The sequence below is a fragment of the Ahaetulla prasina genome, chromosome 1, assembly GCF_028640845.1.
Source record: "Ahaetulla prasina isolate Xishuangbanna chromosome 1, ASM2864084v1, whole genome shotgun sequence".
Taxonomy (NCBI): domain Eukaryota; kingdom Metazoa; phylum Chordata; class Lepidosauria; order Squamata; family Colubridae; genus Ahaetulla; species Ahaetulla prasina.
In genome coordinates this window covers 199,916,882-199,936,145 of record NC_080539.1, presented here as the reverse complement: position 1 = coordinate 199,936,145, position 19,264 = coordinate 199,916,882, and the positions used below count along the sequence as shown (strand labels likewise).

The 19,264-nt window shown below is 35.0% G+C and overlaps 1 protein-coding gene across 2 annotated transcripts in view; it reads right to left on the bottom strand.

Moving 5' to 3' along the window:
- SATB2 (SATB homeobox 2) overlaps window positions 1–19,264 on the bottom strand; it is a 176,292-nt gene that overhangs the window by 26,992 nt on the left and 130,036 nt on the right. For both annotated transcript variants that reach the window (XM_058187821.1, XM_058187829.1), the window contains one exon: window positions 4,671–4,868. In XM_058187821.1, coding sequence (XP_058043804.1) covers window positions 4,671–4,868 — 198 coding nt within the window. The remainder of the gene's footprint in view (window positions 1–4,670; window positions 4,869–19,264) is intronic.

Below are 19,264 nucleotides of genomic sequence, written 5' to 3'. Positions count from 1 at the left end.
TTGTGTGTGTCAGTATGAGTGTGTATATGTACATGCACACGTGTGTACAGGCAGTCCTTGCTGACTGACCATTTGTTCAGCAATCATTCGAAGTTGTGGCCATTGCAGTGTCCCCATGTTACATCATCACAACTGGCATACCAAGCCAAGAACATAACAGAACAATACAGTTGGAAGGGACCTTGGAGGTCTTTTAGTCCAACCCCCTGATCAAGAGAAAACCCTATCTATGGTTGTCCAATCTCTTGTTTAAAAACTCCAGTGATGGAGACCCCACAACTTCTAAAGGCAAGTCCTATTGATTAATTGTTCTAATTGTCAGGAAATTTCTCCTTAGTTCTAGGTTGGTTCTCTCCTTGATTAGTTTCTATCCATTCCTTCTTGTCTTGCCCTCAGGAGCTTTAGAGAATCGGTTGATCCCCTCTTCTTTGTGGCAGCCCCTTAAATGCTGTTACCTCATGCCTCCCACCGACCCGTACGCTCCCATAGAGAGGGCCTTCTCAGGGTGCCATCCGCCAGACAATGTCGGCTGGCGGCCCCCAGGGGAAGAGCCTTCTCTGTGGGGGCCCCTACTCTTTGGAACGAACTTCCCCCTGGTTTACGACAAATACCTGACCTTTGGACTTTTCGCCGCGAACTGAAAACATACTTGTTTGTTCGTGCGGGGCTTTCTTAATTGTTTAGTTTATAATTTTAAATTTTAGTTTTAACTGGGGTTTTTAGATGTTAATTATTTTAATTTTGGCCACACTGTGTAATAAGTTTTTTAATTTATTTTTTAATTGTATATTGTCTCTTTTTATCTTGGCTGTACTGAGTCCTTCGGGAGAAGGGCGGTTTATAAATCTAATAAAATAAATAAATAAATAAATAAATAAATAAATAAATAAATAAATAAATAAATAAATAAATAAATAAATAAATAAATAATAAATATTGGAACACTGCAATTATGTCACCCCTAGTTCTTCATTAAAGTAGACATACCCAATTCCTGCAACCGTTCTTTATATGCTGTAGTGTCCAGTTCCCTAATCATTTTTTTTGCTCTTCTCTGCATTCTTTCTAGCATCTCAACATCTTTTTTATATCGCAGCGACCAAAACTGGATGCAATATTCCAAGTGTGATCTTACCAAGGCATTGTAAAGGGGTACTGACACTTCACATGATCTTGAGTCTATCCTGCTGTCATTGCATTGCATTGCAATCATTACAATGATTGCGGTCTCATTGCTATCTATCATCTTCCCAGCCAGAAGTTGCAAGTCACAGTTTTGTGACATTGTGCTTAATGACCCATAGTAAGTCACTTAACAACCGCAGCCAGAACCATCATCATAAGACAGGCATGGTCACATGAGTTTTCATTTTATAATCACATCACTTAACAATGGAATTGACAATCGTAATTGCGGTTGGAGGACAGATTTCGATCCAACTTTTTAAGTAGGAAAAAAATAATTGAAGACATGAAACATACCTAATGCTCCTGTCTCCATTCTTTTCCACAACAACCACCTAGTGAAATGGATTAGGCTCAGAAAGGTCCAAGGTCACCCAACTTTCATTTTTAAGGGAGGCCTAGACTCAGAGTCCCCTTGTTTCTAGGTCAGCACCTTCACCACTATACCAAGTTATTAATATCAGGATTTTTAAAAATGTGTTCTAAGGAACTCTAGGATTCATGAGAATGTGTTCGGGTTTTATGTAAGACAGAGGGTTTAAAAAAAGAGGTTCACTCGAACACAGTCATTTTTCTATCACTAGAGTTTTGCCTTTTAATCAGAGAGTCCAGGAATTTTTTAATTAACAAGGTTGCGCAATTTGAAAGTTTGAAAACCACTTATTTCTATGATAAAATCTAGAAGATAAAATACAGTATATTTATGTCAACACTTTTATCTTTTTTATGCAAGTTGGAAGAATTTATCACATTTAGTTTACAATATACAAAATAAAACAATAAGGGGAGTAATAATTATTTGGCTAACCTTGATATATTCAGATTAAATATTTTTTCACAATTAGATTTTATTATTAATTTTGGTTAAGCTAATAAAATGTAGTTATATTTAATATCTCTCCATGTAATGTACTAATTTAAATTTATCATTCACTGAGAATGCAACTGAAGAATAGTATTACGATTTGGTTGCAAATGAGGCAAAGATAAGATTATTACTTATCACTTGAAATGTTGCAAGACACTTGAAATCAAGCATTTTATTTTTATTATTTTAAGTTATCATTATGCAAATAGTTATTAATAGCCTCTGGAACATCTCCAAATAAGTTAATGGAAGATCATGTTTGACAGGCATTATTCATATTGCAGTGCAATTACAGTCTATATATCATGGTTACACCTATATAATTTTTATTTATTGTTGCAGATGATGATAGATAGATAGATAGATAGATAGATAGATAGATAGATAGATAGATAGATAGATAGATAGATAGATAGATGGATGGATGGATGGATGGATGGATGGATGGATGGATGGATGGATGGATGATAGGAAATCACAGAAACATCCATCTTAAATACGTGTTGTTTAATTTAAGAATACTACTTATAAAATATTAGATTAGAAAAAGGATGGGAGACATATTTTATTGAACAATATATAGATATCTATTCAACCCTATTAATGCATATGTACCACTTACAATATTTAAAGTCAGTACATATTGATTGATGCAAGAGTACCATTATATATATATATATATATATATATATATATATATATATATATATATATATATATATATATATATATATATATATATATATATATATATATATACAGTCTTTAGTTGTTGGGTTTTCTCCGTGTAAAATTGGAAGTGTCTTGGTGACGTTTGACGAAGTCTCATTCGTCATCTTCAGGCTTCAACTTAGTGCTTCTGGGAGCAATGTGTGATCGCAGCTGTTTCTTCCTTTTAACTGCTAGTGGGGATTTGAACTGATTGGCTGTGCTCTGATTGGATGGGGGTTTGTGCTCTAATTGGATGGGGGTGTGTCCTGTGTTGGTGGGGGCTTGTTTGTGCTCAGTTTAGTCTGTGTTGCAGGATTTGAGCTGGGGACACACCCCAGCCAATCAGAGCAACCCAATCAGTTCAAATCGCAGTTAAAAGGAAGAAACGCTGCGATCACACATTGCTCCCAGAAGCACAAAGCTGAAGCCTGAAGATGACGAATGAGTTTCGTCGGCTCGCCAAGACACTTCAATTTTACACGGAGAAACCCGAATCAACCAAAGACCTATATATATATACATACACACACACACACATACATACATATACATACATATACATACATATACATACAAATATACATACATACATACATACATACATACATACATACATATACATACACACACATACACACACACACACACACACACACACACACACACACACACACACTGTGACAAGGTTGTTGGAGAATGTCCAAAATTCTATAAACTCATTCTAGATCCTTTTCTTCATAGGAAGAAAAGGCTTAGGCTTAGTACCGGGCTATTTACGGGACTGCCTGCTGCCACCGGTGGCCTCCCATCGACCAGTGCACTCCCATAGAGAGGGTCTCCTCAGGGTGCCGTTGGCCAGACAATGTCGGCTGGCGACCCCCGGGGGGAGGGCCTTCTCTGTGGGGGCCCCAGCCCTCTGGAACGAACTACCTCCAATGTTGCGCCAACTCCCTGACCTCCGGGCCTTCCGGCGTGAGCTGAAGACTCTTTTATTTCACCGGGCAGGACTGGCCTAATAGTTTTTTAACAGCTTTAATTAGTTTTTAATGGGGTTTTAGTAGATTTTTAGCATTTCGGCCTATTTAAATTAGTTTTTTTAAATTGTTCTTAATTTTTGTATTACTTTTTACTTGGCTGTAAACCACCCTGAGTCCTTCAGGAGAAGGGCGGTATAAAAATTGAAATAATAAATAAAATAATAAATAAATAATAAATAGGCCATCAATCAATAAAAATATATTTATTCAAGACTCTGTAACTGGCTAACAAATACAAGAATATCATTTTGCAAAAGCAACACAAGAAACCATGACAAAATGCAAAAATGCTGTGCATTTAAAGAGATTTCCAAGTGGACTAAATTATCCAGGTCAGCTTCTAAACAGACTCTATCTCTAAACATGACTTCAGCTACAATGGAGCCTACATACATTGAAAGCTAATAATTTGTCCTTGAATTAAAATTGTTATACAATTTTTAATAATGTGAATTTAAATCTAGGATATCGAAAAAGTTTCTCTGGTTTTAGAAATATTTCTGATTTTATTATATTTTTATTGTTTTTAGGGTTCTTTCTCAACACATTCTTTATTCTAATACTTAATTATTTCAGAATGTAGTGTGCAATATGATGCACCAAATAGAAGGTTAGACTAAAAGAAGGTAAATTCAAGCATAGATCCAGGCTCAGCTGTGAAAACCTACTGAATAATTTCAGACCAATCACCTCCTCAGTTCTATCTACATCATTAGATTAAACTACATTTGTTGTTGAGGGGGGAAACTGAAGAAAAGAATATTATGTTGGCTATCTTGAGTTCCCAGATGACAGATGGAATAGAAATCAATTGAAATACATAAAATAGAGCAAAACAAACATTTAAATTGGATAACCAAAGCACTGACCTGTACAGGCTCAGGAGTAAGTTGGACAACATGCTGCATACGTTCGCTGTGATGATGCCGAGATTCTTCTTCATAGATGAGATCCCTCTCGTGTTGGGGAAGATTCAGGAATCGCCGAATGGTGCACAGATTTTCCCAAAGTGTTCGATTTTCAGGGCTTGGGTTTTCTTTCCAACGTAACAACTCACACAGCCAACCCTGCAAAGTAAATAAGTAAATAAATAAATAAATAAATACCAGTACGCATGCATTGTTAAGCAGTAATATTGTAGTTCAATAGTAGCCTTGACTGCTACTGAAAAACAACTTTTTCCAGATTGTTTACTACAATGTATATAACTAATTTTAGTGTTCTGAGATGGGAGAAGGGGAAATCTCATAATTTTTACAGTAATTGTGAAAGAAAAGATACAGTAATTGTGAAAAGATACAGTAATTGTGAAAGAAAAGATACATTTTTGGCTGTACACCGCCCTGAGTCCTTTGGGAGAAGGGCGGTATAAAAATTTAATTAATAATAATAATAATAATAATAATAATAATAATAATAATAATAATAATAATAATAATAATAATAATAATAATATGCTAACAGAACAGAATTTGGAACCAAGGTAGGAAGACCTTGAAGAATGGGGGCAAAAAAAACAATATATCTTACTACTAATTACCAGGTATCCAGTGTCATAGATCCTCCTTATTGTAAGGGCTCTTTTATGTATTTATTTATTTTTTCTTCACATTCACAATAATGTATCTTCCTTTAATATTATAGTATATTAATGAGCTATCAACTTATGCCCACCTACATACATACATACATACATACATACATACATACATACATACATACATATATATATATATATATATTTGTTTTCTGAGGTTTTCGCGGGTGTTTGTATGTAGGTCTTTGGTTATTCGGGTTTTCTCCCGCGTAAAATTGGAAGTGTCTTGGCGACGTTTCGACGAAGTCTCACTCGTCATCTTCAGGCTTCAGCTTCGTGCTTCTGGGAGCAATGTGTGATTGCAGCTGTTTCTTCCTTTTTAACTGCTAGTGGGGGTTTGAACTGATTGGGTGGGAGCTTGGCTGTGCTCTGATTGGATGGGGGTTTTTTTGTGCTCTGATTGGATGTGGGTGTGTCCTGTGTTGGTGGGGGCTTGGTTGTGCTCAGATTAGTCTGAGTTGCAGGGGGATTTGAGCTGGTGAGCTGCATTGCTGTTGTTTGGCTTCGTGTTTGTGGTCGTGTAACTTAGTGAAGGAAGAAATGTCATCTGAGAGGAAGTGGATTGGAGACTGATTGTGAGAGAAAGGAAGTTCGTCTTTGTGGATTTTGGCTGAATAGAAGTTCTCCATAGGAAGCAAGGTGAAAGTTTTTATTTTACAACTTTAATTTGAGACTTTTTGAGACTTTGAGATTTTACAATTCTAATTAGAGACTTTACTTAAATTAAAATGGCTTTTAAGCCACCAAAAGCTCCCATGACGAGAAGGGGGTCTGAAACTAACTTGGAAGATATGTTAAAGGAACAGAACAGAGTTTCTGAAGAGCGATTTAAAGAAATTATGAATAATATTCATGGTGTGAAGGATCAACTTAGGGAAGAAATTAAAGAGACTAATAAAAAAATTAGAGAAGATTTATTGATGGTTTTTCAAGGTTTGGCAAAAAATTTGGAAGTAATGGAGGATAAAGTGGAAGTAATTAGTCAAGCAAATCAGTATTTGGATAATAAAGTTGGAGAGCTCCAAAATAAAGTGGATAAAAATGAGGACCATGTGGTGGTATTGCAATATAGAGCGTTGGAGAAGGCTTTGAGAATTAGGGGTCTTCAAGACCGGAAGGAAGAAGATCTTAAAAAAGTTATATCAGAAGCCTTAGCTGAAATGTTAGGAATGGACCCTCGAGAAGTTGATTTTCAAATTGATAAGGCATATAGGGTTAATTCTTGGGTAGCGAGGCAGAAAAAGCTCCCAAGAGACATTGTAATTTATTTTTTAACTTCTACAATAAGAAATCAGATTTTGCAAGCTACATATCAAAAGAAATTGCAAATAGCAGAACAGGAGGTGTTGGTTTTGAAAGAGATCCCTGCTAAAATGTTAAAGGATAGAAGGATTTTAGGTTTTTACACAAGAGCTTAAGAAGCATCAGATTCAATATAGATGGGAGGTTCCAATTGGTTTAACAGTATTTTTCAAGGCAGGAGATATCGAATTGATACTGAATTGAAAGCAAAAGATTTTCTTTTTAATGTATTGAAAGTGGATGTAGAAACAGTGGATAAAAGTCTTCAAGAAAAACAGAGTGGGGAAGTTGAAACTACACCTGTGATGTCAGTACCTCAAGAACAATCTCAAGAACAAAGAGTGACAAGAGGAGCTATTAGGCGTAAGGAGATAGAGGAACGACTTCAAAGACAGGAACGGATTCTACTACTGAAGCTGTGGGAGGAGCCAAGCCAAAAGTGAGAGTCTTCAGCTAATTGCTCAGAAGCTTCAAGAGGTCAGTGATGGCAAATAAATTTTTGACATGGAATGTTAATGGTTTAAATTCAGCACAGAAAAGAAGAAAAATATTCCATTATTTGAAACAATCTAAAAATGATGTGATATGTTTGCAAGAGACACATAAAATTATCAGATCAGAAATATTTGATTAATTGAAATTAGGTAAACATTTTGTTTCTTCTGCTCGAATAAGAAAAATGGTATAGTTATATATTTGAAGAAAAATATATCAAGTAAATTAATTGAAACGGACATTCAAGGAAGATATATTGCTATTGAATTGATTTTAGAAGGAAAAGACACTTGTGATTGGCATATATGCACCTAATCAACAACAAGAAAAATTTTATAAACTGTTACATGAAAAATTGACTTTTGGGACTATAAAACATTTATTATATTAGGGATTGGAATGGTGTAATGGACATTAGAAAAGATAAAAGAACTCTTTCTAAGAAAATTCCTATGCATGCAAAATTGCCTAAATCTTTTTTTGATTTGATGGAAGATTTTGAGTTGAAAGATATATGGAGAAGGCAGAATTTTGATGATAGAGATTATACTTATTTTTCGGATAGGCATCAATCTTTTTCACGTATTGATTTTATATTAATTACCAATGACTTGCTTTCTAGGGTTAGGAAAACAAAGATATTTCCAAGGTGTTTAACTGATCATAGTCCGGTATGGATGGAGTTGCAATATGAAGGTGGAAGAAGATCATGGAGAATAAATGAAAATTTGTTTAGATATGAGGATAATGTAAATCAATGTAAAAAACAAATGAAAGAATTTTTGATTATAATTTGGGTAAGAACTTGATAGAAATGGTGTGGCACGCTAGCAAGGCCTTTATGAGAGGAAATTTGATATATATTAATAGTAGACAGAAGAGAAAATTACAAAAACAGCGTAGGGATTTAGAAGAGGAAATTCAGAGGAAACAACAATTATTGGTATATAATCCACATGATTTAAAAACTACTGAGGCGATAAAGATATTACAGAGTCAATTTAATATGTTAATGGCAGATCAGGTGGCAACCAATATACAATATGCTAAACATAATACTTTTTGTAATGCCAATAAATCAGGGAGGTGGTTGGCTTATATGTTAAGGAAAAGACAGAAAGCATGAACTATTGAAAGAATTGAATACAAGGGTAAAATGTGATTTCAACAGGATAAAATTAAAAAAGCTTTCTTGGAATATTATACAAATTTATATTATTATTATTATTATTATTATTATTATTTATTTGATTTTTATACCGCCCTTCTCCCGAAGGACTCAGGGCGGTGTACAGGCAACAATAAAATACAGACACTACAGTATACAATTTAAAATGCAAGTTAAAAAACTTATTATAATTAGCCTAGAACTTTAAAATTTAAAATTTAAAATTAGTAAAAATTTAATAAATAAATAAATACAGATACAATTTAAAATGCAAGTTTAAAAACTTATTATAATTAGCCTAGAACTTTAAAAATTTATAAAAACCAAAACCCCATTTAAAATTAGTAAAAAATTTAAAATCAATAAAATTTATGTAATTTAAAATTTAAAATTTAAGCCAGCCCCGCGCGAATGAAAAGATGTGTCTTCAGTTTGCGGCGGAAGGTCCAAAGGTCAGATATTTGGCGTAAGCCCGGGGGAAGTTCGTTCCAAAGTGTGGGAGCCCCCACAGAGAAGGACCTTCCCCTGGGGGCCGCCAGCCGACATTGCTTGGCGGACGGCACCCTGAGAAGTCCCTCTCTGTGAGCGTGCTGGTCGGTGGGAGGCATGGTAACAGCAGGCGGTCCCGTAAGTACCCAGGCCTAAGCCATGGAGGCGCTTTAAAGGTCGTAACCAACACCTTAAAGTGCACTCGAAGGCCACAGGTAGCCAGTGCAGTCTGCGCGGGAGGCGGTGTTACGTGGGAGCTACTGGCGAGCTCCCTCTATCACCAGCGCGCTGCATTCTGGACTAACTGAAGCCTCCGAGTGCACTTCAAGGAGCCCATATAGAGAGCATTACAATAATAAGCAATAGTGAAATTGCACAAGGCATGATCAAGGAAGAATTTAGAAAAGCGAATGGTAAAATTGAATATCTTAAGACATTATAGGAATAAATTGATATTTTAATAATAATTTAACAGTTCTGCAGAATGAATATTGCATAAATTTTGGAGGACAATTGATTTTTAAGATTGCTTAAACAGACAGATTAACAATTTTTCTAAAATAAAATATTGTAGCGTACAGTGGTAACTCAAGATATGATCTATTTATAGATGTTGAACAGAAACTAGAGAATCAATTAAATGTGAGGCATTGTCTTATGTACATCTGATAAAAATAAGAACCAATTGATGTTAATAAAGAGCAAGATACATGGTTGATTTCAAAAGTAAATCTAATAGAACAGAATAATCTGTTGGTAGAATTCATCAAATAATATAGAGATACAATATTGAATATGGATATTGATAAATATTTGAAAGAATATAGGTTAAATTTAACTAATGAAAAGGGAAATGAATTATTCTGAAATTATGGTAATAAAGCAATTAAAAATAAAATAAGATGGATTACAGTATTATAAAAATTACAGGATGAGATAGTTGGTCCACTTGAGTTATTTAATCAGATACTGATGGGAGGAATAATCATGAGACTATTTATTTCATTGATACCAAAGAGGATCAGAATTGTCTAAGCCTGGAATTATAGATATTTATCTTGAATAATGATTATAAGATTTTTCAAAATAATGGCAAATAGGTTAATAAAATTGTACAACAAAAGATTCATACTGAGTCTGGTTTTATAAAGGGAGACAAATGAGAACAACATCAGAGTGAATTTATTGGAATATTTGGAAAGAAAAATTCTTTTTATATTCTTGGATGCAAAGAAAGCTTTTGATCTTGCATTGAATTTTTATTTAAAATTAACAGACAAAATGCAATTTAAATGGTTTTATGTTCAATTTAAGAAACAGCTCAAATAATTAATGGTATTTGACAGATAATTTAAAATTTAAAATTCAAAGAAAAAGGCAGGATTCCTTATCACCTTTATTGTTTATTTTGTCAGATTTATTGGATAAGATAAGAGTTAAAGATAGAATTATTGAATTAGAAATGAATACAAAGTTAGAGCATTTGCAGATGATTTGGTTGTTTATCAATATAAATTGAGTATATTTGTTGGAAGTAATTAATCAATATGGAATCTCAGGGTTTAAGTGATCAAAAATAAAACAAAAGTGTTAACCAAATATGATTGAACCAGAAAAAGAAAAACTGAGAATAACAATTTGAAATTGTAAAGTTAAATATTTAGGAATCTTTCTTATTCATCAAATGTAAAATTGTATAAGAATAATTATGATGTGTTATGGAAAAAAATTCAGAAGGAAATGAATACTTGGAAAAAATTACATTCTTTGTTAGAATAGCAGCTATAAAATGAATGTTTTGCCTAAATTCTTGTTCTTGTTTCAGATGATACCAATAATTAAGAAGACAAAATTTGGAAGAATGGCAGTTGATTAATAATTTATATGGGAAGGAAAAAGCGAGAGTCAAAATGAAAATAATGCAAGATACACAAAGGATTAAAATGCCTAATTTAAAAAACAGTATTATGAGCAGTTGTTCTTTAATAAGTGGGGTTTAATTTTGAGAGGAAAGGATTTTGAATATAGAAGGTTATGATTTATTATATGGTTGGCATGCATATTTATTGTATGATAAAAAGAAAGTAGATAACTCATGACCGTGGTAGGACCTTTCCTTCACTTCAACAATAATGAAGATTTATGAATTAATGCTTATTTGAATGCCTTATGGATGAAAGTTAATAAATCATGAAGTGGAAGTGTTAATAGCCCACAGACTGAATTTAAAACTGGTAGGTCATCTGAAACTGCTTGAATTAGTTTTTCTGATGACAACTGGCAGAAAGATGAGTTTGGAATAAACTGCTGTCTTTTGCTTTCCTTTATAATTATCGTGTTCTGTGTTAAATGCTGAGGCTAAGGAATATCAAAGACTGAATTTGCTAATGAGAAGAATTTAATTGAATCGATCTTTTGTGCTGGACTGACTACCTTCTTGTTTGGATTCAGCAAATCTGAAGAAGATTTTATTAGGTGGATAATTTTTTTATTATTATTTTTTCTGAGAGGAAATTAATAGCTTTTATATTACAGAAAACAAAAAGGACTTTGTTTTGAAGTTTAGCTTTTTTTTTTTTCTTTTTGACGTGGAGAAAAATGGCTGATTAAGCTGTGAGGTAATTGTGTTTCTTTGTGGGTGAATATGACTCATAAGTTACTGATAAGCTACTAGAGCAAATAAGCTTTCTTAAAAGATTATGCCTTGATCTTCATCAAGATCTGTAAAATTCTTTGGTGTCCTTTGATCTTCACTAAGACTCTTTGAAAATGGAATCAGTTTGAGAAATTTTTGGTTTTTTCAAAATGACTCAACAACTTTCAGAAACCAGCAAATTGCTGCAGCTTTAAATAAAATTGGGAAAAATAGCAGGACTATCAGGCGTATAGATAATTTGACATTTAAAACTGACATCCAGTGAAAATTTAAACAAGATATGAATGATAACTTTGCTAAACAAGAGGAAATGATAATGATTAAAGATGAAATGCAATGCATGTGCATGAGGCAAAAGTAGATCGGCAAATTGGCAAAATATTTTATAAAAATGAGCAGCAAGATAAGAGAATTTGTCTTTTGGAAGAAGAGATGAGGAAATATAATTTTGTTATTGAATCTGGAAGAAAGATAAATTGAAACAGCGGGTTTTGAAATGGATTAATGATTTGATCATAACACGTTACATTAGCAGACCTGGCAAGTGTTTTTAATTGGATATAGAAGGCAAATGGTTCTAACAGGAATGTGCTTGTCAGTTATAAATCTTGGTGATAAGTTATTATGGCCAAGTTGAGGTTGGGAGATGCTTTGAGTTTGAAGGAAGACTATTCAAGTCTTGGTCAAGAGAAGAAAGGGCATGGAGATTTTTTAAAACCAATTACAAAAGTTTTGAGAGATAATGGAATTAAATACAATTGGGACACAACAATTGAAATTTTTATAAAGGAAGGATGGTACAATCACAGATATAGATGCTTTATATTACAGAGCTTGGACTGATTGAGATGGAGGATTTAATGGAGATAAGATCAAATGCTTCAGATGGGTGGAACATAAATGGAAACATCAATCTCAGAAGAAGAAAAACTATTGGAGGCAAGACTCTAAATTAAAGGAAGAAATATCACCTGTGTTGGTTGAACAGAAGAAGAGTCGTGAGGATACAGTAGGAGAAGAAGCAGATAAGAGTCTTGGAAAATATGAAGCTGAATCGGGTTATGCTATCTTTTTTGAGTGATGAATTAAATACAGCCAAAAAAGTGCATGGCAGTCCCATTCTCTTTATAATACCGATGAGGATGTGGGGAAGAAGATTGTTTGTATTTTATTATTTGTTTTGTTTTGTTTTCTGTTTGCTTATTGTTGTTTATATGGTAGTTTAATGTTGTTGGGTGGTACAGAAAGGAAGATGCAATAGGATTAAAAATTATATTTTAAATGGGAGTTATAAAAATAATGTCATGGAATGTGAATACAGGAATCAGATTAAAGAAAGATTGGAGCTTAAGATTAAAAGGATTTACAGAAATTTTATTTTACAAGAAACCCATCAGAAATCTGAAGATTCAAATAGAATGTATATAAAAGGTATGCAAATATATGAAAAGCATTTGGAACTTCAAAAGCTAGAGGAGTTGCAACACTGATATCAGATAGGGTGTACTTTGAAAACATAAGGTAATTTTGGATGAAGATGGAAGATATGTAATAATTGTTGGAAATCTTAATGAGGAAAAAGTGACACTTGTTAATTTATATTTACCAATAACAAAATTTCTTGAAAAATAACAAAATTTTGGAGAATGAAAGTGTAGGAAAGTAATTGTGGCTGGGGTTTAATTTAATCAGAGATAAAATAGACAGTACTAATCCCACCACTGTGGAGAGCAAATAAAATGGGGATTTTAAATATGTGGATGCTTCATGGTTGATGTTGGAGAGAGGTTAAAGGAATTGAGAGAGTATACACTTTTTTCTCTAAGATATATAATACATATTCTAGAATTGATTATATTTTCTTTCTAAAGATTTGTTGAACAATGTGGATAAGGTAGATGTGAATTTTTAAAGATTCTGATCATGCAGAAGTTATGGTGGACTTAGATTTTAATTTTGAGAAAAAAGAAGCTATTGGACAGAAATTGTATAAAAATGAAAAGGATAAAAATGGATACTTAAAAATTGGAGAAAGTTGATTAAATGATAATGGGAGGTTAAATTTGAAATTGTTTGGGATGTGATGAAAGCGGTGTTTAGAGGAGAGTTCAAATTATCAAGTAGGATATGTATAAGGATTTTGAATCATGAGGATATATAAAGAATTTTTTTAAATAAGAAAATGTATTTCTTTTGTTTTGTTTTTGTTAAAAAGTAATAGTGATAAATTTAAGAATCATGTGTTGAGAATTTCTCTTCTGCGTGTCTGGAAAAATATTATAAGTTAAATTATAAAATTATGAAGCAAGTCCTGGATATAGAAATAAATATAGAACAGGAACAAGAAATGATTACTTATAAGATCTTTTATACAATGAGAGAAATTACAATTAAAATCTTTGGGTACATTAAAAGAAGAAGGAGGAATTATACTTGGTTTCAATATGGACAGTTAAAGGCTAGATGGAAGAAGATCAGAAAATTGGTATTATTCAAAATGAAGAAAATTTGGTTAAACAAATTAGAAATCAAACCCAGGGGCATATAAAGAGATTGTATACTGTGTTGATGAAATAGATTCTGAAAGAGATTTAATAAAAATTGTATGATAAAATGGGCACAGAATATTCAAGAACCAATAATGTTGGAAACATGGGAAAAATTTGGGTTAGAAATGTTAAATTATAGCGCTAATTTAAGGAAAATTTTTATAAGATGTTTTATAGATGGCATTTAGATCCTAAGAAATTATCATGTATGTATCCAGATATGCAAGCGAAATGTTGGAGATTATTATTATTATTATTATTTATTAAATTTTTATATTTTCTAAGGACTAGATTAGAATAAGATAAAAAACAAAAATGTACAATTAAAAAAACAATTTAAAACCGAACATATTAGAAAAATATTCATTTAAAGTTTAAAATTTTAATTATAAACCATATAATGATAAAAGTTAAAATTTAAAATATTAAAAATATTAAAAATATTATTATAAGTTAAATTAGAATTAGGCAAGTCTGATAGAGAATATAAATATAGAACAGGAACAAGAAATGATTACTTATAAGATCTTTTACAATGAGAGGAAATTACAATTAAAATCTTTGGGTACATTAAAAGAAGAAGGAGGAATTATACTTGGTTTCAATATGGACAGTTAAAGGCTAGATGGAAGAAGATCAGAAAATTGGTATTATTCAAAATGAAGAAAATTTGGTTAAACAAATTAGAAATCAAACCCAGGGGCATATAAAGTTGTATACTGTGTTGATGAAATAGATTCTGAGAGTTTAATAAAGGATTGTATGATAAAATGGGCACAGAATATTCAAGAACCAATAATGTTGGAAACATGGGAAAAAATTTGGGTTAGAAATGTTAAATTTCATAGCGCAGAATTTAAGGAAAATTTTTATAAGATGTTTTATAGATGGCATTTAGATCCTAAGAAATTATCATGTATGTATCCAGATATGCAAGCGAAATGTTGGAGATTATTATTATTATTATTTATTAAATTTTTATACAGTTCTAAAAGGATCAGATTTGAAAGATAAAAAAACAAAAATGTACAATTAGAAATTTAAAACCGAACATATTAGAAAAAAATGGACATTTAAAGTTTAAAATTTTAATTATAAACCATATAATGATAAAAAGTTAAAATTTAAAATATTAAAAATATTATTAAAAATATTATAAGTTGAATAAATAAATGTTTTCAGCTCAGAAAGGTCCAAAATAATGGAGAATTTTAGCGTAGATAGAAAGATTTAACATTTTGTCTGTGAGGTTGGTGATTGGTGAAAATGTGTAGAATAAGATGGGCGCTTTGAAGGTGGTGAAAAATCTTAAAGCGCGGAAGAAAGGAAGAGTGCAAGCTATTGGTGTTACATAAAGAGTGCTAGTTTAAGCTGCATTCTGGACTAGCTGCAGCCTTACTTGAGGCAGATGAAGAGCATTGCAATAATCCAAACAAGAAGTGACAAGGCGATGATGCATAAAAATGGTCAAGGAAGAGAACTGCGGACCAATTAGAAAATTGGAGACAGAAATGATAGTAAAGTTATAAGGTATTGCATGTGTGGGGATAATATTGACAATCTGCAGCTGCAATGGTATGATCTTGCATTAGCCACTCATCTTGAGGATTGATTTTATTTCTATCAGAATGGCTTAGACAAGGACAAATGAATTTTGGTGGTGGTGGAAAAGTACAGCTGCGTATCATCAGCGTACAGGTGGTAATCATTAAAATGATGATAAATTCATATAGATGTTGAACAGGAGAGGTGAGAGAATCGACTTCGCGGCACCCCACTGCGAGGCGCCGCGGTCATCTCTGCCCCTGTCAACATCAGCCAGACCGGTCGGAGAGATAGGAGGAGAACCACCGATAAACGGTGCCTCCCACTCCCAACCCCTCCAACCGGCAAGAAGACACATGGTCGGCGGTATCAGTCGCTGAGAGATCTAATAGGACCAGGGCAGAGGAACAATATTGGTCAGATCATTGGATGAAAATGTCTTGTATATAAGAATTAAAGGTCTGAATGAATTCATCAGGTACTGGATGTAATTGTGATGATGCTACATATTTTCATGTATGGTGGACTTGTAAGAAAATTAAGTCTTTCTGGATAAGAATCTGGTGGATTATGCAGAATGTTCTGAAGAAGAAGATAAAGTTTGCAATTTTTCTTTTGAATAACAACGGACTGTACAGTGATTGAGACTAAGTTGATTTTGAACTTAATAACAGCAGCAAGACTGTTGATTGGACAATATTGGAAGAAAAAAGAATTACCCACAATAGAAGAATGGATATTGAAAGTTTCCAATTTGGCTGAGATAGCTAAAATTTCAGCCTTCTTGAAAGCCAGTACTCAAGAAAAATATTTAAATGAATGGAAGAACTGGATTGATTATATTCAAAATAGATATCAGATTAAGAAATTTCGGATTGCCTTTGAATGAAGGATGTTGTTTTTGATTTTAATGGAAGAAGTCAGGTTATGTGGGAGAGAAGGATTATAATTGTGTTAGACTTTAAAAATTTAATGTATGACTGTTTGTTTAATGAACTATACCTTGTGTTTGCTCCGGAAAGTCGGGGGGGAGGGGGTTTTGGAGGGAGGGGGGAAGGTGGGGGAGGGGAAAAAATTTAATTGTTCTAAAACTTTTTCAATAAAAAAAAAGATTAGTCTGAGTTGCAGGGGAATTTGAGCTGGTGAGCTGCATTGCTGCTGTTTGGCTTCGTGTTTGTGGTCGTGCTACATCTTCATAGTGGGTGTCTGTCTGCTGTATGTATGGATTGGAGGGGTTTGAAATGGCTAATGTTGCAGCTGCGGTCTGGCTTCTGGTCCTGGTACTTCCTGATCAGTGTGGGTTTGGGTCTGCTTTCTGGGTGGATGTGTGGTGGTGACATCCTGTGTGGACCTCGTGAGTGTGGGTCTGGTGTCATTCCTCGTGTTAGGACGTTTGTCAATAAGGCGGGTTTCCAAATTGCTGGTAGGCGGGAGGTATCATCTCGTTTGTTCACGCTGTGTGGGCGTTTTTCTATCTCGATGGCTTGTCTGATTATTCTGTTGTTAAAGTGTTCAGTTTTGGAGATAGTTCTGGTCTTTTTAAAGTCAATATTGTGTCCTGTGGCTTTAAGGTGTTGGACCAGGGAAGAAGTTGGTTCCTCTTTTTTGATTGAGTTCTTGTGTTCTTCAATGCGTGCACTTATTCTTCTGTTGGTTTGTCCGATGTATGTGGTGGGACAGGCGGTGCATGGGATTTCATATCATCCAAGCGGGATGACAGAGCCTCGTCTTGTTGAGGTTATTTGGGATGAGTTTGATTCTGTGGCTCTCGAGGACGTGGACAGGTTGCTGGGGAGGTTACATGCAACCACATGTTTACTGGACCCTTGTACCTCCTGGTTAGTACTGGCTACTCAGGAGGTGACACGAGGCTGGCTCCAGGGAATTATAAATGCTTCTTTGATGGAAGGGGTTTTGGAGGGAGGGGGGGAAAAAATTTAATTGTTCTAAAACTTTTTCAATAAAAAAAAAGATTAGTCTGAGTTGCAGGGGAATTTGAGCTGGTGAGCTGCATTGCTGCTGTTTGGCTTCGTGTTTGTGGTCGTGCTACATCTTCATAGTGGGTGTCTGTCTGCTGTATGTATGGATTGGAGGGGTTTGAAATGGCTAATGTTGCAGCTGCGGTCTGGCTTCTGGTCCTAGGTCGTGCTTCCTGATCAGTGTGGGTTTGGGTCTGCTTTCTGGGTGGATGTGTGGTGGTGACATCCTGTGTGGACCTCGTGAGTGTGGGTCTGGTGTCATTCCTCGTGTTAAGGACTCGTTTGTCAATAAGGGCGGGTTTCCAAATTGCTGGTAGGCGGGAGGTATCATCTCGTTTGTTCACGCTGTGTGGGCGTTTTTCTATCTCGATGGCTTGTCTGATTATTCTGTTGTTAAAGTGTTCAGTTTTGGAGATAGTTCTGGTCTTTTTAAAGTCAATATTGTGTCCTGTGGCTTTAAGGTGTTGGACCAGGGAAGAAGTTGGTTCCTCTTTTTTGATTGAGTTCTTGTGTTCTTCAATGCGTGCACTTATTCTTCTGTTGGTTTGTCCGATGTATGTGGTGGGACAGGCGGTGCATGGGATTTCATATCATCCAAGCGGGATGACAGAGCCTCGTCTTGTTGAGGTTATTTGGGATGAGTTTGATTCTGTGGCTCTCGAGGACGTGGACAGGTTGCTGGGGAGGTTACATGCAACCACATGTTTACTGGACCCTTGTACCTCCTGGTTAGTACTGGCTACTCAGGAGGTGACACGAGGCTGGCTCCAGGGAATTATAAATGCTTCTTTGATGGAAGGGGTTTTCCCCGCCGCCTTGAAAGAGGCGGTGGTGAGACCCCTCCTCAAGAAGCCTTCCCTGGATCCAGCTATTTTGGGGAATTACCGTCCAGTCTCCAACCTTCACTTTGTGGTGAAGGTTGTAGAAATTTTGTTCTGGAGTTTAGTGTGGATGGGCTCTATCTAGAGTTAGTAATTGGGGTCATAGTACAGAGACAGCTTTGGTCGTGTTGGTGGATGACTCTGGAGGGCCAGGGATAGGTTGTTCCTCTGCCCTGGTCTATTAGATCTCTCAGCGGCTTTCGATACCATCGACCATGGTATCTTGCTGCACCGGTTGGAGGGTTGGAGTGGGAGGCACCGTTTATCGGTGGTTCTCCTCTATCTCTCCGACGGTCACAGTGTTGACAGGGGCAGAGATGGTGGTGCCTGTTGTTGGATCATTTTCGCCTCTCCTGTTCAACATCTATATGAAGCCGTTGGGCGAGGTCATCAGTGGTTTCGGGGTGAGTTACCACCTGTACTCTGATGATACACAGCTGTACTTTTCCACCCCGGACCACCCCAACGAAGCTGTCGAAGTGCTGTCCCGGTGTCTGGAAGCCGTTGGTCAGGATGGAGAAACAGACTCAAGCTCAATCCCTCCAAGACGGAGTGGCTGTGGATTTTCTCGGTACAGAGCTGGGGGGACTGTGTGAATAGCTCCAATGGAAAGGGTGCGCAACTTGGGCGTCCTCCTGGATGGGTGGCTGTCGTTTGACTATCATTTGGCGGCCGTCTCCAGGAGGGCTTTTCACCAAGTACGCTTGGTTCGCCAGTTGTACCCCTTCCTTGACCGAGATGCCTTAAGCACGGTCACGCATGCTCTTGTCACTTCCCATATGGATTATTGCAATGCTCTCTA